We start from the raw sequence: 22,780 nt of genomic DNA, 5'->3' as shown, positions 1-22,780 counted from the left end.
CCTGTGTACAATCCACAGTCTCTCTACTACTGTGCTAGCCCAGTCATGTACTCTTGATGGGAAACAGGGAGTGTGGCACAAACAGAGGCACTGGAGAAAGTGAATGTCTAGGGGCAGGAAGGATGGATGGAAGGATGGATGGATGGATGGGGAAGTAAAGGAAGAAAGTGAATGTCTAGGGGTAGGAAGGATGGATGGAAGGATGGATGGATGGATGGGGAAGTAAAGGAAGAAAGTGAATGTCTAGGGGTAGGAAGGATGGATGGAAGGATGGATGGATGGATGGGGAAGTAAAGGAAGAAAGTGGGAGAAAAGTGCATAGAGGAAGAATGGAACGAGGGAGGGGTGCGTTGAGAGGCGTCTCTCTGGGAGTGCTTTGGCCAGTGGTCAGTGTCAGACGAGAGGGTGCCAATTAAGGCCAATTAGTGCCTTTCAGCCCCTAATGAGGGGACACATTTACACGTGTCTGAGCGAGGGGCAGCAGCCCACACACACGTGCAAACACACACACATACTGACACTCATTATCACACAAACCCACAAAGACAAACAGAAAGTTACACCAGCAGACATAAACATGATGCTTGAAGACGACTGCTAAAAATATAAAATGAGCTGAGATCTGAGAAATAGTTGAAGCCAATACACACTTATGAAAGAGAAACAGTTCCCTCTCCCCACCACACACACACACACAAAAGCTCATCATTGGTAAAAACCTTCCTTTTGTTGTGTGGAAGGACAGCTGCAGGGTTCTTCCTCTCGGTTTATTACTGGATGAACAAACCTGTCCAATCAGACAAGTGGCTGTGCACACAGGAGAAACCCTGACCCAGGGACCAGTCTAGGGGCCCCACCCCCTTAACCTTGACCCATGGACTACAGGCTCATTGTGGGACTTGCCAGGCTCGGCACAGTGACAATGGGTGGCATGACAGAAATTTTACATTTGGGAGAAACTGAAGAATTTCAGGGTAAACTCCTGTTTACAAAGCAGCTAATTGAAATGGTGAAATCGACTGCTGTGCTCTGGACTAAAGGAAAATTGTGTTGGGGAGAATAATTATTTAAAAAAGTTGAGAGGCCGCAGTGTTGAGCGTAGATGCGTTTGTGTTTTGCTAACATGCTCCCTTACGGTAAGAGGCAGTGGGCAGATCAATATGTGTCGGTTGGCAGTTTTGGGTTTTAAATGTGTGAGGGTGGATGGATACACTGATACACTCACAGTCCTCAAACTTGGAGCGGCCCCTGTTGCGGCTGGGCTGGAGGGGCCCGCTGTCCTGGAGTCTGGAGTAGATGTTTAGCACCTTTGTCTTTCTCTCCTCCCTTTTTCGCTCCTTCTCCCTCATCCTGCGCTCCAGCCTCCCGGGCCTTCTCCTGCCCCCTGTGGAAGCCCAGCCTCGCTCCCCCCGATCAGGGCAACCAGGCTCCTCCTTCACTGGAACCCCCTGGTCTGGGCTGGGGCCTGGATGGGGACACAGAGATGGAGAATAATCTCATGGCATTGGGCAGATTTCAAAGTCCATCTGAGTCTGAGAGGTCATCATATTGCAGTCATATCCCCATAAGCAGATCTATGAAACTAACACGGTTTATGGTTATGGTTTGGCACCTTCTTGTTTCTGGTGCTCATTCACTGGTTATTGTATTTTCATGATGCTGACTCACTTAGTTTAATATTACTGTTGTGTGCCTAGTAGAGTTCCACAAAGCACTTTGAAAGTCAACATGCTAGGTGTTCTGCATTTGTGTACATCTATCTTGCTACTTAAGAAATCACTTTGCAACCACTCCCCCCCCCCCCTCACAAACACACATTCACCTCTTTGTCCTCCCTAAACATCCCAGTCACATCACATCACATCTCCACTCCTCTGTTCTTTACACATCCTAACTGAAAGAGGGACACTCCCTTCGGGAAACTTAACCACTCAGTCGATTTGGCACTGGCCACCAATTAGGAGTCAATGAAATGTCAGAATGCACTTCCTGGCCTGGAAGCGCAGGGACGACGAGTGCCATCAATGAAGACTCAAGGTACATCGAGGCTTGGATTGTGATTACAAGGTCCTTTTTTTTTTTTTTTTACTATAGTAGTCATTCTTTACCATAAGTGTTACTTGTGTTACCACATAAAACAAACGAGTTTCAATATTTCAGCATTAGGATGGTGTAATGTCTAGCTAACAACTAACTGGTGTTAGTTAGACATTACGATGGTGTTCGTTAGACATTACGATGGTGTTCGTTAGACATTACGATCGGGAGAAAGCTTGACCAACAGAGTGATAGGGTTCAGATCTATCTTTCATCAAAAACGTCACAGACTGTCATCATATATCATATATCGCGCTGAAAGGTCAGAGGTCAGCAGCTCAGATGGATATAGTCATGTCTCATTTGACAATCCGTCTTCCACCACAGTGAACACAATCACATCTCTACTTCAGTTTCTGTGTCGGGCACAATTCTCAATGTCAAAGGCTTTTGGGTAGTAAAATACTGTCCACTGATACAACATAGAATTTATCATTCGGTCTACAATATTTATTTGTGTGCAACATCAATCATGTTTAGATTATTTATTTAAACGAAATTGGAAGGACCGAGGAGATGTATAATACAAATGATATCATACTCTATAGAATGCATGCCTATGCACCATGAAATTAGAAGGAACGGTGACAAAATGTTAGTTCAATTGCTATCTGAAATGATGCATTTGTGCAAGCGCTTTAACATCTTACATGAACACATTTCATAATATATTTATGTTCATTATTGGACAAGACCCATCTAGACTGGTCATTTTAAACATAGCGACTCTGAGTCATCTTTGATACAAAGTAAAAGCTTTGCCCAAATTATTCACGATTTGGTGCCTTCCTTTCTAAAAGCTCCTATTCTAACATGGCCTAATCTGTGAATGCTGAGGAGTGATTACTGGTCAGTTCAAGCTGGAAACAAGACAGTGGCCTGCTTAGAAACCATCTAAAACACACAGACCAGGTTACCATACCAACAGAGCCATCTGAATCGTGGCAGATAGCTGGATTTGGCTGTGTGTAGCCAAGTCAAATCCCCTCCCTGATCTCAAAAGGCCACCGAAGACAAACAAATAATCACACACCACCCCCCCTTCTGGCTGGCTCTGCCCCTGAACACAAAAATACACACATTGACTGCTCCTCCACACAGAAACACCCCAACATCCAGTGCACCAGGAAGAAGCAGGAAGGTTGGACTTGTATCTTTTTCTTTGTGTGTTTGAGAAAGGGATGAGCGTCAGTGAAACAATCAGTGCCATTCACCGATGCCACCCAGAGCCTCGACTCCTCTATCTGTCCAGAAGAAAGGCTGGAATAAAGGGAGGGGCGGACAAAAAAGGCAAATCCGTCCAGATTATTATTCATGGAGAGGGATTGGCCTTTTCAGGTCTCCTTTATCGGCACGTTCGTTTTCCAACACGTCATCCTCTCTATCAGCCGCTGACAAGTGCCAATCAAAGGGCCTGGATGAATCCAGGTTTGAAAAAGGGCAAGGAGGGAGAGAAAACGATGGTGGATTTTGGAGGAGACAATGGCCACTGAGCCCACAGTGACAGTGGTTTAGTGACAATGGTGACACAGCTACATTGTCAGTGTGTGGTCCTCTTTGGGGGTGGGGGGGTGGGGTGGGGGGGGGGGGTGGAACACGACTAATCTCTGCTCCAGTGTCTTTCCCTTCTCTATCACCGTCCCTAATCTGTCCAGCTAGCGGCTCCCCGAAGCCTTCCGGAACAATCTACCAGGGTCAGTCCAGGTTAGTCCTTTTTGTGGCCCCGGCTCATAACGATATTCACTTAGGGCACTAACGTCTTCAGTAACAGCTGAATGCTAAACTCTGGGGTAAACACAGGAGTGACCGGGCAGAATTGAAACAGTCATGAATTTGTACCTATGAATTAATTATAACAGAGAGAGGCACAAAGACCTTATCAGAGAGCTCACTGGGGACATACCACATATCTTACTGACTTATCTTATCTTATTGCATGATGTTTCTGACTGGGTAAGTCATTGGCCTAAGTGACATTGGCTTGTATTCTGCCTATTGGTTCATGCACTTTATTTGAAACAAGCCACATTATAAAGCTATAAACCTGTTATAACAGAACTGATAACTACGACAACAGGGTCTGTATTTCACATTTGTTGTATATTCTTTATTTGGATACATACTTTTAGGTCAAAATCCTTATTGGATTCGTAAATTCATACTGGAACAACATGCTGTCACCCTACAATGCTGTCCCCATAGTGTCACATTGAGTCATAACAGTGTCATTCTATGGACTACTTAGGGAGCTCTATTGAGAGTTTTAACTGCGCCGTTCCTCCGCTTGGAAACCCAATCTCACCTAACCTATGGCCACACAAAGCCATCCCACACACTGGGCACCTCGCAAAGGCTCGCTGAACCCGGGGCTGACCCCTCAGCGCCCTCCCCATGACCCTCTCCTGGGCTCTGACCATGTCTTTGGCCTCCCAGAGGTCATTGTGCAAGAACACACAGACCATCACCAAGGATACCTGGGATGACATCTTGTTTTTTATGTGACAAGTTTGTTGTCGCAGAGCTGCAGTAAATAAGACCGTCTTTTGGGGTTTCGGGATGTTTTAGGTCTCCACCACAACAAACGCTTGTCTTATGTCCAATGAGCATTATGAGCGTTCCATTGCAGGCCTGTAAAATAGAGGTAATAATACAGTGGGAAAACTTTACTATCCCACATTAAGACATCTCACTAAAATGTCACTCACCCCTGTCATTTAAGATGGTAAGGGCCTGGCTGGTTTGGTCACTTCCCTTGGACTCCGCCCCATCTGTAAGTTAACATAGATGTAGTCATGTGACACAGCTCCTGGTATCTGACCAGTGAGTGTAACCCACCAGTCATGGTGTCCTGACATCAGACAACAAGCAGTGGAGCCAAGAGGACATGTTACATGTCACTGTGCCCTTGGTCATAGTTAATGGCTGAGCACGGTGGCCTTCAAGCATGGCCGCTGAATCACAGGTATGACAACTGGGTTTATAGTGGTGCTGTCACTGAGCCGCAACACAGCGAGCCACGAGCCATTAGGGCCAACATAACACAATGACTGATACAAGAGTCACTCAGCGTTAAAACACATGGCATGATCACAGGCTGAGGACAGATGTGGTGAAGTAGAGGTGGAGGAAGAACAAGAAGGACGAAGGAGAAAGTGATGAGAGGGAAGAGGGAAAAGGAGAAATTGAATGGGGAGAAAGTTTTAGCTCAAAAAGAGTGTCTCTCTGCTTCACAGAAGAGAGAGAAATGTAAAGGGGGTAAGTCAAACCCAATTGATCTTTCCTTTCTCTTTCCTTCCTGTGAAGCCTGTTTTCTCTGTGTTTCTGGTCCTACAGTACTTGCTCTGCCTTTGAACCCATTATTCATCAGTGTACACAAGACGGCCACACAGGAGAGCACCACTCTGCTCGCCAGCCGGCTCTACGGAGGATTATCAGGCTTAAATGTACCGGACGCAGAGAAACACGGCCAAACACAGCGGTGACAGTAAGAACACAATGGCTTTGAATAAGACCCGCTCTAGTATGGACAGAGGGGGCTTTTACGGAGACCAAACCCTCATGTTAAGGACAGCCTCTTGTAGGTATTGACTGATTAAAGATAGCTGTTGAGGGTTTCCAGAGCTGTATGCTTAAGTTTAGAGAGAAGGGTTGAATGCATAATATGCAGAGCAAGCTGAAGTATAACGATTAGGAAATCAAATCAATAAGGTTGTTACGAGATCATGTTCATTATGTGTGGATGTGATAAGAGTTATACGAGGCAGTACCACAGCAGGACTCGCATTGGGAACTGGTGGACCCGGATATGATGCCTGATGGACTGGAATCACTGATCCATGACGATGGTGACCTGGAACCATCCTCGGTGTGGGACTGCTGAAAACACAAGCATAAAACCACGACACGACGATCACATTATTCAGTCTGACCTGTGTTCAAACCACATTGACCAATCAGGCATGACTATTACAGAAAAAACACATTATAACCACATAATGCGTGCCAATCCCGTACCAGCACACTAGACTCTAAACCTGTGGTGTAGTAGTGGTCCAGTATGCAAATAGCCTAACATGAATCATGCCCCGGGTACTCAGAACCCTTCATTGTGGTTAGACATAATCACAGGGGGCTTATAAGGCACATTGAGCCTTTCAGAAAGCAGAGGAAGCTCTCTCCTCCATCATAAAGAGGAGATGAATAGTCTATCGCGTGGAGCACCTGCATCCATTCCACTGCACCCCGGCACTCGCAGCGCTGCGTTTACCCCCTGACCCCTCACCCCTGACCCTGTCTGATCCATCCCACCAGCGGCGCATCCTCCAAAAGAGTCCCCCCTGTATAGAGCCACATCTAAGTGTGAGTGAGTGGTCCCCCCTTGGATAGAGCAGTGGGCTGAGTGGAGTGTGGTGTAAATAGGCTGTCTGCTCTTTCAGTGGTACAGTCACCAGCCTTTCCCTCCGGTGACCTGTGACTGATTAACTACACACCTGCTGCACTGCACGCTTCTCTCACTGTTGTTATATTGTGTTTCAATTATCAACAACAATTTGGCTGCTTGATCCGGGATGGCAGTTACAAATTCACGCCAGTTCAAGTTTATACTGTAAATAGAGGTCTTTGTCTCAGTCAGTGTCTGTGTGTTTGTATAGTCCGTGTTTAAACAACAATGTGCAATAGTCATTTAAAGAGATGAATGAAAACCACGGGGGGGGGGGGGGGGGGGGGGGGGTTGTTGTGAGGGGTAGTTTAGGGGAGGGCCTACAGACACTCACCATTGTGTGCTCACCCTGTCCCTGGACTTTGCCTGTGGCGACACACCTCTCAGACACACTGCCGTCTCCACAACTGCCAGCTGTGATGGGCTGCAGGACGCCTGACAACAACGCACACACACACACACACACATCCATGCAGACACGCACATCAATTTGAAGACACAAACTGGATAGATTGTGTGTGCGCGTGTGCCAACGTGCCCGGTGTACACGCTTGCGTGTATGTTTTCCTTTGTGTTTGAGTGCGTGCACCGATATGAGTAATGCCATGTATTCGTTTAAAGTATGGTTCCTAATCTCTGCAAATACTGATATAAAAAGAGGGGGAAAAAAACATGGCGGAGCACCTGTCTCGCAGAAGCGTGCCAGGTGCAAACACAGAATGGGAAAACATTGTTCCGGAGACACACCTAGGAGGACAGACAGACAGACTAGCTCCCTGCAATGTCTACATCTCCAGGCAGGCCACAGTGATACGTCACCGATTGAAGAGGATTTAGTTTGATTCAATGACTGTATTCAAGGCCATTGCCAATTCAGAGGAGAAGCATCACACTGAGCGTTAGTATTGTCAATATCATGGAAAACAAGTTACACATCTTTTGTTTGCCTATAAAACTACAATATGACGTGCTTATTGCTCATCGACCACTTATGTTCCTTTTACCACTTATGTTCCTTTTGGTCAACTTTCTATGCCATTTCTTGCATCACCCAGAGTGATATGCGCGTGCCGCACAGACACAATCACATCCAGATTGTGCCATTGTTAAAAGAGATACTTTTGTGTGTCTGGGCTGAGGTCTCCATGTTAATGATAAACGCGAAGCGGTTTGATCTTTATTAATATGGCATATCATTTCCCAATAAAATGCTCTGCCAAAGCCAGAAATGTGCCTCCATATCTTTATGGCCTTTCAGTTAAGAGCCTGCAGCAGCATGCCTGGGAGCAGATGAGAGGCGGTTTACACTGTAAAGACATTACTCTCAAGGCCGGCAAACGAACGACAGGCACACACCCATAACGCTGTTTGGTATTCCCCTGTCCAACCTATTCTACAGAATACTCCTCTGTCTGGATTTTCCCTGTTGTGAAATCAACGGTTTTTCTGTTTCTATCAAAGGTCATAGTTTGGCTCTTGTAACTGATGTTACAGAAACTGTCGAAGGAGTGAGTTTTCATCTAGTAATCTTACTGAGACAATGTCTCAAACACATTGTGTATATAAAGACGTGCCAGTCCAATCATATTCACTGACTCACAAATAAATCACAGACTGGGTTGGGTGTTGAGTTGTAAATCAGGGATACCTGTAGTATACAGTCTTGGACTAAGAGGTCTTCCGGCTCGGAGCTCCGCTGTGTGGCCTGTTGTTCTGTCTTCTGTTGGGGAGTACTTGTCCTGACCAGCGAGCCAGTGGGGCTCCACAGGGTCCGACCGGTCCAGGAGCAGGAGCTGCACACGGGACAGGGAGCCCAGGTCCCCTGAGTCACAGCCCACTGTCAGAGCAGCCAGGCCTGGGGACATCTCTGCAGAGGTGACATACAGTACCAACTGAACATTATGTGAAACAGCAGATCCAACACATCAGAACTAAAGCATTAAAAATGGACTAATGGAGTCCATTGCACTAGTCAGTCCATCTACTAACTCATTTAATAAAAATAAAAAAAGTTTTACATTTAGCAGACACTCTTATCCAGAGCAACTTACAGTAGCAAGTACATACATTTTCATGCTGTGGGACGCAGCACCCACAGCTGTGGGACGCAAACCCACAACCCTGGTGTTGCAAGAGCCATGGTTTACCAACTGAGCTACACGGGACTCAACAAAAAATATATTAGTCAGGACCAGAGTGACCACCTTCTCTGATTCCCTGTGTGCAGGGGGTTACCACAGGGACACCTGGATAACCAGGGATAGGCCAGGGATAACCAGGGATATGCCAGGGATAGCCTCTCTGAACCAGATTAGAGGTAGAGGAAATAGTCCTGTATGGATCAGTGAGGTGTGTGTGCAAATATGACTGACAACCCTACAGCTCCACCCCCCAGTCCTAGGCTCCAAAGTTCTCTGTCATGGCCAATTAAAAGGGGATCAGTAACAGTGTGGGTTCCCTGCCCATGCAAATCCTCGGCCCACGCCGTCCAGGCAGAGAGCAGGGTGTGGAGATGCAGTTCCCTGGGAGGGGATTTCACACAGCCGCTGGGCTGGAGCTGCCTCATATCACGCTCCGCTGCAGGTCAACCCTGCTTCTCCTCTCAATGCAATCTCAGTCCCACCATCTCACAGCCATAGTGGAATGCATTGTGTTTTATAGCGCATAAAAAGTATCACATCTGGATAGTTTTCTAGTTGTTAAGTACAGTACAGCATTTTTTACAGTATGTCCTTTGAGCGACTAACTTTTAGAGACTTTGAGCGACTTTAAATGAATTCTGCCTAGATCAGGGGTAGACAACCCTGTACCTGGAGTGCTGCAGGTACTGCAGGATGTTGTTCCAACTAGGCACCACACCTGACCAACAGAGTGATTCCCTACATTCAACACACCTGGTCTTCCAGGTCAGTTAAATCAAAAACATGACGTGCCTGTGGACCTCTAGGACCAGGGTTGCCTACCCATGGCCTAGGGAGTGCTCCTGCCTCTACAATGCGTTGCGTGTGTCTCTGGGTGTGTTTCTGTTTGTCAGGTAAACCCCTTCAGGTGAGAAAAAAGGGAACTGTCTGTCTGTCTGATTGATTAAGGAGTTGTGGTGAAGGAAGTCCCGTGGATCAGCGTGGGTGAAACACATTGTGTTGACACACTTTCAGTTAGGCTGTGAGTTAACCCCCTCATTAGCCATGACAATGCAACCTATTGTAAAGACACACTGTATTTGCTTTCCAGGCTCTATACTGATAATAGATGTCTATATTTGTCAATTGAGGAAGATGTTACACCACTGACATGATCCCACCACATCCTCAGGGCAAAGGTCATGGAGGTCAGACGGAGGTTCAGGTCAAGCGAGCAGGTTAAACATCTTAAACACCTTGTCAGGGATTAGAGGGGATGAGAGAAGCTTGGGGAAGTCCTCAGTGAGTGAGAAAATCACTGTCTGCGTTGGGTAATGTTCCACTTCACAGCTCACTGAACTGACCAACCTCGAGACACACACACACGCATTTACTGTACACACACAAAGACGTGACACAGTGTTCCACAACAGAGCGCTGAGATACACACATCACTGTCACACCCCAGTCCATTACATTAGAGCGGCTGAGGAAGGAGAGCATGTCTCATTAATGGTGGTCAGACAAACATGGCCACAACAACAACAACAACCACAAATAGGAAAAAGACAATTAGGTGCCGTGACCTTTGCATTGACATAACTGTCTAAATAATGCTAATTAATTTGAACACCATGGACTGCCCAGGTAGAAACAACTCTAAACATCAGGTACATTCCACAAGCAGCTGGTTAAGCATTCACCTGCTCTAAAAAAATAAACAGTTAATTCACCAACTTTGATACAAAGTAAAAATCCAATGGCCATACAACAAAGCTCTTCTTTTCCAAGTGTCTACAGTTAGAGGAGCACATGTTTGACATAAATATAGAGCACGTTTCTGATGTAATCATTGTGTAGACCCTTGACAGGTGTGACATCAGTGGTATTTTATACGATCTACTGGACATAATGTGGGTGCTCTGTACAGGACCTGTACCAGGTGGGCTGCAGTCTGCTGGGCTGAGTAGGTGGTCTAGGGACAGACAGGAGCCTGTCCGCGGGGCGATGGCCTCCAGTTCATCAAACACATGGGACTGGCTAGAGCTGACCTGAGAACAGCGGGACCAGGTGGACACTGTGTCACTGCCATCTGAAACAGCACAAACAGGTTGGGCATATCACATAGAGAACATACTACTGTACTGTGTTACATGATGCAATAGAAATGGAGGATTGGGTTAGAAATAGAGGATCCGTTCCAAGCAGAACCCCTATTTATTTATTTACAGTGTTCCGACCAGCATAATAAAGTTCTGAACCGGTTCGAACCCCCCCAAAAAGTAACAGTTAATACAGTTCCTTTTCGTTCATTTTTTACCCTGTGAAATCAACATGGTTCTTTCATTTAGTCCACCAAGAAGCGTGGATAGAGCAGCTTGCTGTGGAATGTGTAAGCTTGTTGTTTACATGTTTGAGGACAGATAAGTGCAGGCGAGAGATGTGACTGAAATTTCACGGGTGGGGAGAGAGCGAGAGAGAGGGGTGGACGTGGAGGGGGCTTGGCTTGAAGTGCTGGGCATCATGACATGATGTGAATTGGAATATGTTTATGCTATTACTAGCATCATAACTTCACTGAATTACAGAATTACAATATATACTAGACATTAGGGGGAAAAAATGTGATCAAAAATTTACATTATTACATTATTAACTGGTTCAAGATTTAAAAGTAACGGTTCTGTTCCGCAACACTAGAGATCCCTTTCTTTCCCGGTTCTGTTTCCATTCCTCTAAAGGAAAAATGGGTTTTCGCTGCTCCCTGAACTGGTTCCAACACCTGGTTGTAACTCAATTAGTCCCTGACTGCCTGTCCCCTCTAGGCTTCACAGAGACGGCTTGGTATCATACCCATGCACACACAACAAACACACACTTCACCCAGACACCCAGCAAACTCCCATTCCTCCTTGCCCTGAGCCGGTGTCATCAACCCTCCACCCCACCACCAAACCAGGACCTCCACGGGAGAGGATGCCCCCCCAGGTGGAGTCTGTGTCAGCCTACACAGAGCCAGTCAGACCCTGGGGCTACGGGAGATGCTACTATACACACAGGAGCAATGCTCTCCCTCTAAGCCCTCATTACCACATACCTCACTCACAGGATAGGCCAAACGTCCGCCCTTAAATCACTCTTTACTTGACTCTTCTCAAAACAGTCAAAACACACCTGCTTTCTTTGCCTTTTTTTGTAACGGTAACTGAAAATGGTGTGCTGAGGGTTTCTGTCACGATGACAGCCTTAGAGAATGAGCTCTTCTTCTCTCGTATGGACATGTAAAACAGATAGCAGACACACATAATATATACACACGCAAATAAAAAACACACAAACTCAGCTCCTTTACATCTGACGACACACACACACACACACACACACACACACACACACACACACACACACACACACACACACACACACACACACACACACACACACACACACACACACACACACACACACACACACACACACACACACACACACACACACACACACACACCATTGTGCATTCCAGTGCCTCGGCTCTCTACTCAGAGAGACAATGGAGGGACTTGACTTGACACTTTAAAGCATATTGCTGCTGTCAAGTCAGCCTTCATTCTGAGGAGTGCTACTGAGTCAGGGCGGTGGTGTTGGTGGATAGGGGGGCGTAGGGGCAAGGCCAGGCAGGGCAGGAAGGAGTCAGCCCAGACAAGGCTCCTCTGTGTCCCCATGTACCCCCCCTGTCCCCCCACTCTGGCCACACCGTGGGGCTGAAAGGCTGGGTGGTGCCCTGGGTCTGGGTGGTGGAGAGGCCAGGCAGGGCACCACAATAGGCCAGCGTCCCGCTCCATTGTCAAGGACAGTTACACTCTGGAGATGATGCTCAATGAGGGGTCGCCTTGGGGTCACCCTCTGATTGTTGGGCCCTGGCGTGGGGACCTGAAAGGGAGCTGAGGGGAGCACACAAAGAGAGGACCCCATTTGAAAAGGACTGCAGACGGGTGAGGGGTTCCTGCACACCAAATACACCCACACACTGCACACACACACACACACGAGAGGGATCATTAATTAGCCTGTATAACACTCTGCCCAAGACATTGACATCCCCAACTATGGGAATGAAATTCAGCAAATTCATAAACATTTCTATTTTATTCTCACATACATTATACTGTCGATATTTTAATATGGAAAAAATAACAAACTTCATCTTATATATTGCTTGCATATTGAACGTAAACTCAGCAAATAAGAAATGTCCTCTCACTGTCAACTGCGTTTATTTTCAGAAAACTTAACGTGTAAATATTTGTATGAACATAAGATTCAACAACTGAGACATAAACTGAACAAGTTCCACAGACGTGACTAACATAAATGGAATAATGTGTCCCTGAACAAAGGGGGGGTCAAAATCAAAAGTAACAGTCAGTATCTGGTGTGGCCACCAGCTGCATTAAGTACTAAGTACTGAAGTAGTTCACTTCCGGGTTGGAGCGAGTAGTCGCATTTCGCTTCGCTCCACAGGTAGTATTACATTTCATTTCATTTCATTACAGTACAACGGTTTGATTTGTTTGATCTTAGCAATTTTTTCTTAGCTAGCTACATAGCCGTCTTTGTATCAAAGATAAAATGTGTAGTTTAGAGTAATTATCGAGGTTATCGAGGTTACCTAGCCAGTTATCGAGGTTACCTAGCCAGCTACACTTTCAAACAAAGTCAACAACGCAGCCACTGCTAGCTAGCCTACTTCACCAGCCAGCAGTACTGTATCATTTTAGTCAATAAGATTTTTTGCACCGTAAGCTTAACTTTCTGAACATTCGAGACGTGTAGTCCACTTGTCATTCCAATCTCCTTTGCATTAGCGTAGCCTCTTCTGTAGCCTGTCAACTATGTGTCTGTCTATCCCTCTTCTCTCCTCTCTGCACAGACCATACAAACGCTTCACACCGCGTGGCCGCTGCCACTCTAACCTGGTGGTCCCAGCGCGCACGACCCACGTGGAGTTCCAGGTCTCCGGCAGCCTCTGGAACTGCCGATCTGCGGCCAACAAGGCAGAGTTCATCTCAGCCTATGCTTCCCTCCAGTCCCTCGACTTCTTGGCACTGACGGAAACATGGATTACCACAGATAACACTGCTACTCCTACTGCTCTCTCCTCGTCTGCCCACGTGTTCTCGCACACCCCGAGAGCTTCTGGTCAGCGGGGTGGTGGCACTGGGATCCTCATCTCTCCCAAGTGGACATTCTCTCTTTCTCCCCTGACCCATCTGTCTATCGCCTCCTTTGAATTCCATGCTGTCACAGTTACCAGCCCTTTCAAGCTTAACATCCTTATCATTTATCGCCCTCCAGGTTCCCTTGGAGAGTTCATCAATGAGCTTGACGCCTTGATAAGTTCCTTTCCTGAGGATGGCTCACCTCTCACAGTTCTGGGTGACTTTAACCTCCCCACGTCTACCTTTGACTCATTCCTCTCTGCCTCCTTCTTTCCACTCCTCTCCTCTTTTGACCTCACCCTCTCACCTTCCCCCCCTACTCACAAGGCAGGCAATACGCTTGACCTCATCTTTACTAGATGCTGTTCTTCCACTAATCTCATTGCAACTCCCCTCCAAGTCTCCGACCACTACCTTGTATCCTTTTCCCTCTCGCTCTCATCCAACACTTCCCACACTGCCCCTACTCGGATGGTATCGCGCCGTCCCAACCTTCGCTCTCTCTCCCCCGCTACTCTCTCCTCTTCCATCCTATCATCTCTTCCCTCTGCTCAAACCTTCTCCAACCTATCTCCTGATTCTGCCTCCTCAACCCTCCTCTCCTCCCTTTCTGCATCCTTTGACTCTCTATGTCCCCTATCCTCCAGGCCGGCTCGGTCCTCCCCTCCTGCTCCGTGGCTCGACGACTCATTGCGAGCTCACAGAACAGGGCTCCAGGCAGCCGAGTGGAAATGGAGGAAAACTCCCCTCCCTGCGGACCTGGCATCCTTTCACTCCCTCCTCTCTACATTCTCCTCTTCTGTCTCTGCTGCTAAAGCCACTTTCTACCACTCTAAATTCCAAGCATCTGCCTCTAACCCTAGGAAGCTCTTTGCCACCTTCTCCTCCCTCCTGAATCCTCCTCCCCCTCCCCCCCCCCTCCTCCCTCTCTGCGGATGACTTCGTCAACCATTTTGAAAAGAAGGTCGACGACATCCGATCCTCGTTTGCTAAGTCAAACGACACCGCTGGTTCTGCTCACACTGCCCTACCCTGTGCTTTGACCTCTTTCTCCCCTCTCTCTCCAGATGAAATCTCGCGTCTTGTGACGGCCGGCCGCCCAACAACCTGCCCGCTTGACCCTATCCCCTCCTCTCTTCTCCAGACCATTTCCGGAGACCTTCTCCCTTACCTCACCTCGCTCATCAACTCATCCTTGACCGCTGGCTACGTCCCTTCCGTCTTCAAGAGAGCGAGAGTTGCACCCCTTCTGAAAAAACCTACACTCGATCCCTCCGATGTCAACAACTACAGACCAGTATCCCTTCTTTCTTTTCTCTCCAAAACTCTTGAACGTGCCGTCCTTGGCCAGCTCTCCTGCTATCTCTTTCAGAATGACCTTCTTTTTTTATTTATTTTTTTATTTTTATTTTAATTTTACCCCCTTTTCTCCCCAATTTTTCGTGGTATCCAATCGCTAGTAATTACTATCTTGTCTCATCGCTACAACTCCCGTACGGGCTCGGGAGAGACGAAGGTCGAAAGTCATGCGTCCTCCGAAGCACAACCCAACCAGCCGCACTGCTTCTTAACACAGCGCGCCTCCAACCCGGAAGCCAGCCGCACCAATGTGTCGGAGGAAACACCGTGCACCCGCCCCCCTCAGTTAGCGCGCACTGCGCCCGGCCCGCCACAGGAGTCGCTGGAGCGCGATGAGACAAGGATATCCCTACCGGCCAAACCCTCCCTAACCCGGACGACGCTAAGCCAATTGTGCGTCGCCCCACGGACCTCCCGGTCGCGGCCGGCTGCGACAGAGCCTGGGCGCGAACCCAGACTCTGGTGGCGCAGCATAGCACTGCGATGCAGTGCCCTAGACCACTGCGCCACCCGGGAGGCCCCAGAATGACCTTCTTGATCCAAATCAGTCAGGTTTCAAGACTAGTCATTCAACTGAGACTGCTCTTCTCTGTGTCACGGAGGCGCTCCGCACTGCTAAAGCTAACTCTCTCTCCTCTGCTCTCATCCTTCTAGACCTATCGGCTGCCTTTGATACTGTGAACCATCAGATCCTCCTCTCCACCCTCTCCGAGTTGGGCATCTCCGGCGCGGCCCACGCTTTGATTGCGTCCTACCTGACAGGTCGCTCCTACCAGGTGGCGTGGCGAGAATCTGTCTCCGCACCACGTGCTCTCACCACTGGTGTCCCCCAGGGCTCTGTTCTAGGCCCTCTCCTATTCTCGCTATACACCAAGTCACTTGGCTCTGTCATATCCTCACATGGTCTCTCCTATCATTGCTATGCAGACGACACACAATTAATCTTCTCCTTTCCCCCTTCTGATAACCAGGTGGTGAATCGCATCTCTGTATGTCTGGCAGACATATCAGTGTGGATGACGGATCACCACCTCAAGCTGAACCTCGGCAAGACGGAGCTGCTCTTCCTCCCGGGGAAGGACTGCCCGTTCCATGATCTCGCCATCACGGTTGACAACTCCATTGTGTCCTCCTCCCAGAGTGCTAAGAACCTTGGCGTGATCCTGGACAACACCCTGTCGTTCTCAACTAACATCAAGGCGGTGACCCGTTCCTGTAGGTTCATGCTCTACAACATTCGCAGAGTACGACCCTGCCTCACACAGGAAGCGGCGCAGGTCCTAATCCAGGCACTTGTCATCTCCCGTCTGGATTACTGCAACTCGCTGTTGGCTGGGCTCCCTGCCTGTGCCATTAAACCCCTACAACTCATCCAGAACGCCGCAGCCCGTCTGGTGTTCAACCTTCCCAAGTTCTCTCACGTCACCCCGCTCCTCCGCTCTCTCCACTGGCTTCCAGTTGAAGCTCGCATCCGCTACAAGACCATGGTGCTTGCCTACGGAGCTGTGAGGGGAACGGCACCTCCGTACCTTCAGGCTCTGATCAGGCCCTACACCCAAACAAGGGCACTGCGTTCATCCACCTCTGGCCTGCTCGCCTCCCTACCTCTGAGGAAGTACAGTTCCCGCTCAGCCCAGTCAAAACTGTTCGCTGCTCTGGCACCCCAATGGTGGAACAAACTCCCTCACGACGCCAGGTCAGCGGAGTCAATCACCACCTTCCGGAGACACCTGAAACCCCACCTCTTTAAGGAATACCTAGGATAGGATAAAGTAATCCTTCTAACCCCCCCTCCCCCCTTAAAAGAGTTAGATGCACTATTGTAAAGTGGTTGTTCCACTGGATATCATAAGGTGAATGCACCAATTTGTAAGTCGCTCTGTATAAGAGCGTCTGCTAAATGACTTAAATGTAAATGTAAATGTAAATGTACTGAAGTGCATCTCCTCCTCATGTACTGCACCAGATTTGCCAGTTCTTGCTGTGAGATGTTACCCCACTCTTCCACCAAGGCACCTGCAAGTTCCCGGACATTTCTGGGGGGAATGGCCCTAGCCCTCACCCTCCGATCCAACAGGTCCCAGATGTGCTCAATGGGATTGAGATCTGGGCTCTTCACTGGCCATGGCAGAACACTGACATTCCTGTCTTGCAGGAAATCACACACAGAACGAGCAGTATGGCTGGTGGCATTGTTATGCTGGAGGGTCATGTCAGGATGAGCCTGCAGGAAGGGTACCACATGAGGGAGGTGGATGTCTTCCCTGTAACGTACAGCTTTGAGATTGTCTGCAATGACAACAAGCTCAGTCCGATGATGCTGTGACACACTGCCCCAGACCATGACGGACCCTCCACTTCCAAATCGATCCCGCTCCAGAGTACAGGCCTCGGTATAACGCTCATTCCTTCGACGATAAACGCGAATCCGACCATCACCCCTGGTGAGACAAAATCTCGACACGTCAGTGAAGAGCACTTTTTTGCCAGTCCTGTCTGGTCCAGCGACGGTGGGTTTGTGCCCATAGGCGACGTTGTTGCCGGTGATGTCTGGTGAGGACCTGCCTTACAACAGGCCTACAAGCCCTCAATCCAACCTCTGTCAGCTTATTGCGGACAGTCTGAGCACTGATGGAGGGATTGTGCGTTCATGGTGTAACTTGGGCAGTTGTTGTTGCCGTCCTGTACCTGTCCCGCAGGTGTGATGTTCGGATGTACCAATCCTGTGCAGGTGTTATTACACGTGGTCTGCCACTGCGAGGACGATCAGCTGTCTGTCCTGTCTCCCTGTAGCGCCGTCTTAGGCGTCTCACTGTTCGGACATTGCAATTTATTGCCCTGGCCACATCTGCAGTCCTCATGCCTCCTTGCAGCTTGCCTAAGGCACGTTCACACAGATGAGCAGGGACCCTGGGCATCTTTCTTTTGGTGTTTTTCAGTCAGTAGAAAGGCTTCTTTAGTGTCCAAAGTTTTCATAACAGTGACCTTAATTGCCTACCGTCTGTAAGCTGTTAGTGTCTTAAAGACCGTTCCACAGGTGCATGTTCATTAATTGTTTATGGTTCATTGAACAAGCATGGGAAACAGTGTTTAAACCCTTTACAATGAAGATCTGTGAAGTTATTTGGATTTTTACAAATTATCTTTGAAAGACAGGGTCCTGAAAAAGGGCCATTTCTTTTTTTGCTGAGTTTAGAATTGTAGAATGTTGAAATGTTTACACCAAAACCTGGGTCTGTCTACATCTGGGTGAAATATTTGTATTTTATAATTCATTTAATTGAACCTTCATTTGACTAGGCAAGTCAGTTAAGAACAAATTCTTATTCTACATTTATTTCTGTGTGAAATAAATGAACCAGTGATTTGCTCTGCGACTGCCCCGTAGAGAACAGCGTGCCACCATATAGCTGTATCGCCCCATAGAGAACAGTGTGCCACCATATAGCTGTATCTCCCCATAGAGAACAGTGTGCCACCATATAGCTGTATCTCCCCATAGAGAACAGTGTATCACCATATAGCTGTATCTCCCCATAGAAAACAGTGTGCCACCATATAGCTGTATCTCCCCATAGAGAACAGCGTGCCACCATATAGCTGTATCTCCCCATAGAGAACAGCGTGCCACCATATAGCTGTATCTCCCCATAGAGAACAGCGTGCCACCATATAGCTGTATCGCCCCATAGAGAACAATGTGCCACCATATACAGTGGGGAGAACAAGTATTTGATACACTGACGATTTTGCAGGTTTTCCTACTTACAAAGCATGTAGAGGTCTGTAATTTTTATCATAGGTACACTTCAACTGTGAGTGAAGGAATCTAAAACAAAAATCCAGAAAATCACATTGTATGATTTTTAAGTAATTAATTTGCATTTTATTGCATGACATAAGTATTTGATACATCAGAAAAGCAGAACTTAATATTTGGTACAGAAACCTTAGTTTGCAATTACAGAGATCATACGTTTCCTGTAGTTCTTGACCAGGTTTGCACACACTGCAGCAGGGATTTTGGCCCACTCCTCCATACAGACCTTCTCCAGATCCTTCAGGTTTCGGGGCTGTCGCTGGGCAATACGGACTTTCGGCTCCCTCCAAAGATTTTCTATTGGGTTCAGGTCTGGAGACTGGCTAGGCCACTCCAGGACCTTGAGATGCTTCTTACGGAGCCACTCCTTAGTTGCCCTGGCTGTGTGTTTCGGGTCGTTGTCATGCTGGAAGACCCAGCCACGACCCATCTTCAATGCTCTTACTGAGGGAAGGAGGTTGTTGGTCAAGATCTCGCGATACATGGCCCCATCCATCCTCCCCTCAATACGGTGCAGTCGTCCTGTCCCCTTTGCAGAAAAGCATCCCCAAAGAATGATGTTTCCACCTCCATGCTTCACGGTTGGGATGGTGTTCTTGGGGTTGTACTCATCCTTCTTCTTCCTCCAAACACGGCGAGTGGAGTTTAGACCAAAAAGCTCTATTTTTGTCTCATCAGACCACATGACCTTCTCCCATTCCTCCTCTGGATCATCCAGATGGTCATTGGCAAACTTCAGACGGGCCTGGACATGCGCTGGCTTGAGCAGGGGGACCTTGCGTGCGCTGCAGGATTTTAATCCATGACGGCGTAGTGTGTTACTAATGGTTTTCTTTGAGACTGTGGTCCCAGCTCTCTTCAGGTCATTGACCAGGTCCTGCCGTGTAGTTCTGGGCTGATCCCTCACATTCCTCATGATCATTGATGCCCCACGAGGTGAGATCTTGCATGGAGCCCCAGACCGAGGGTGATTGACCGTCATCTTGAACTTCTTCCATTTTCTAATAATTGTGCCAACAGTTGTTGCCTTCTCACCAAGCTGCTTGCCTATTGTCCTGTAGCCCATCCCAGCCTTGTACAGGTCTACAATTTATCCCTGATGTCCTTACACAGCTCTCTAGTCTTGGCCATTGTGGAGAGGTTGGAGTCTGTTTGATTGAGTGTGTGGACAGGTGTCTTTTATACAGGTAACGAGTTCAAACAGGTGCAGTTAATACAGGTAATGAGTGGAGAACAGGAGGGCTTCTTAAAGAAAAACTAACAGGTCTGTGAGAGCCGGAATTCTTACTGGTTGGTAGGTGATCAAATACTTATGTCATGCAATAAAATGCAAATTAATTACTTAAAAATCATACAATGTGATTTTCTGGATTTTTGTTTTAGATTCCGTCTCTCACAGTTGAAGTGTACCTATGATAAAAATGACAGACCTCTACATGCTTTGTAAGTAGGAAAACCTGCAAAATCGGCAGTGTATCAAATACTTGTTCTCCCCACTGTAGCTGTATCTCCCCATAGAGAACAGTGTATCACCATATAGATGTATCTCCCCATAGAGAACAGCGTGCCACCATATAGATGTATCTCCCCATAGAGAACAGTGTATCACCATATAGCTGTATCTCCCCATAGAGAACAGTGTATCACCATATAGCTGTATCTCCCCATAGAGAACAGCGTGCCACCATATAGCTGTATCTCCCCATAGAGAACAGTGTATCACCATATAGCTGTATCTCCCCATAGAGAACAGTGTATCACCATATAGCTGTATCTCCCCATAGAGAACAGCGTGCCACCATATAGATGTATCTCCCCATAGAGAACAGTGTGCCACCATATTGATGTATCTCCCCGTAGAGAACAGTGTGCCACCATATAGATGTATCTCCCCCATAGAGAACAGAATGCCACCATATAGCTGTATCTCCCCATAGAGAACAGTGTGCCACCATATAGATGTATCTCCCCATAGAGAACAGTGTGCCACCATATAGCTGTATCTCCCCATAGAGAACAGTGTATCACCATATAGCTGTATCTCCCCATAGAGAACAGTGTGCCACCATATAGATGTATCTCCCCATAGAGAACAGTGTGCCACCATATAGCTGTATCTCCCCATAGAGAACAGTGTATCACCATATAGCTGTATCTCCCCATAGAGAACAGCGTGCCACCATATAGCTGTATCTCCCCATAGAGAACAGCGTGCCACCATATAGCTGTATCTCCCCATAGAGAACAGCGTGCCACCATATAGCTGTATCGCCCCATAGAGAACAATGTGCCACCATATAGCTGTATCTCCCCATAGAGAACAGTGTATCACCATATAGATGTATCTCCCCATAGAGAACAGCGTGCCACCATATAGATGTATCTCCCCATAGAGAACAGTGTATCACCATATAGCTGTATCTCCCCATAGAGAACAGTGTATCACCATATAGCTGTATCTCCCCATAGAGAACAGCGTGCCACCATATAGCTGTATCTCCCCATAGAGAACAGTGTATCACCATATAGCTGTATCTCCCCATAGAGAACAGTGTATCACCATATAGCTGTATCTCCCCATAGAGAACAGCGTGCCACCATATAGATGTATCTCCCCATAGAGAACAGTGTGCCACCATATTGATGTATCTCCCCGTAGAGAACAGTGTGCCACCATATAGATGTATCTCCCCCATAGAGAACAGAATGCCACCATATAGCTGTATCTCCCCATAGAGAACAGTGTGCCACCATATAGATGTATCTCCCCATAGAGAACAGTGTGCCACCATATAGCTGTATCTCCCCATAGAGAACAGTGTATCACCATATAGCTGTATCTCCCCATAGAGAACAGTGTGCCACCATATAGATGTATCTCCCCATAGAGAACAGTGTGCCACCATATAGCTGTATCTCCCCATAGAGAACAGTGTATCACCATATAGCTGTATCTCCCCATAGAGAACAGTGTGCCACCATATAGATGTATCTCCCCATAGAGAACAGTGTATCACCATATAGCTGTATCTCCCCATAGAGAACAGCGTGCCACCATATAGATGTATCTCCCCATAGAGAACAGCGTGCCACCATATAGCTGTATCTCCCCATAGAGAACAGTGTATCACCATATAGCTGTATCTCCCCATAGAGAACAGTGTATCACCATATAGATGTATCTCCCCATAGAGAACAGTGTGCCACCATATAGATGTATCTCCCCATAGAGAACAGTGTATCACCATATAGCTGTATCTCCCCATAGAGAACAGCGTGCCACCATATAGATGTATCTCCCCATAGAGAACAGTGTGCCACCATATAGCTGTATCTCCCCATAGAGAACAGTGTGCCACCATATAGATGTATCTCCCCATAGAGAACAGTGTATCACCATATAGCTGTATCTCCCCATAGAGAACAGTGTATCACCATATAGCTGTATCTCCCCCTAGAGAACAGTGTATCACCATATAGCTGTATCTCCCCATAGAGAACAGTGTATCACCATATAGCTGTATCTCCCCCTAGAGAACAGCGTGCCACCATATAGATGTATCTCCCCATAGAGAACAGTGTGCCACCATATAGATGTATCTCCCCGTAGAGAACATTGTGCCACCATATAGCTGTATCTCCCCATAGAGAACAGTGTGCCACCATATAGCTGTATCTCCCCATAGAGAACAGTGTGCCACCATATAGCTGTATCTCCCCATAG

At 47.5% G+C, this 22,780-nt stretch overlaps 1 protein-coding gene across 1 annotated transcript in view; it reads right to left on the bottom strand.

The window, feature by feature from the left end:
- Window positions 1-22,780, bottom strand: part of LOC139566102 (uncharacterized) — a 60,496-nt gene that overhangs the window by 17,650 nt on the left and 20,066 nt on the right. The window contains exons 6-11 of the mRNA XM_071387025.1: window positions 10,592-10,750; window positions 8,187-8,405; window positions 6,873-6,973; window positions 5,865-5,973; window positions 4,803-4,865; window positions 1,226-1,465 (exon numbers count right to left, since the gene is read on the bottom strand). Coding sequence (XP_071243126.1) covers window positions 1,226-1,465; window positions 4,803-4,865; window positions 5,865-5,973; window positions 6,873-6,973; window positions 8,187-8,405; window positions 10,592-10,750 — 891 coding nt within the window. The remainder of the gene's footprint in view (window positions 1-1,225; window positions 1,466-4,802; window positions 4,866-5,864; window positions 5,974-6,872; window positions 6,974-8,186; window positions 8,406-10,591; window positions 10,751-22,780) is intronic.

Source organism: Salvelinus alpinus, chromosome 37 (genome assembly GCF_045679555.1).
Source record: "Salvelinus alpinus chromosome 37, SLU_Salpinus.1, whole genome shotgun sequence".
Classification (NCBI taxonomy): Eukaryota; Metazoa; Chordata; class Actinopteri; order Salmoniformes; family Salmonidae; genus Salvelinus; species Salvelinus alpinus.
The sequence above is the reverse complement of the archived record's forward strand: the minus strand, read 5'-3'. Positions and strand labels throughout refer to the sequence as shown.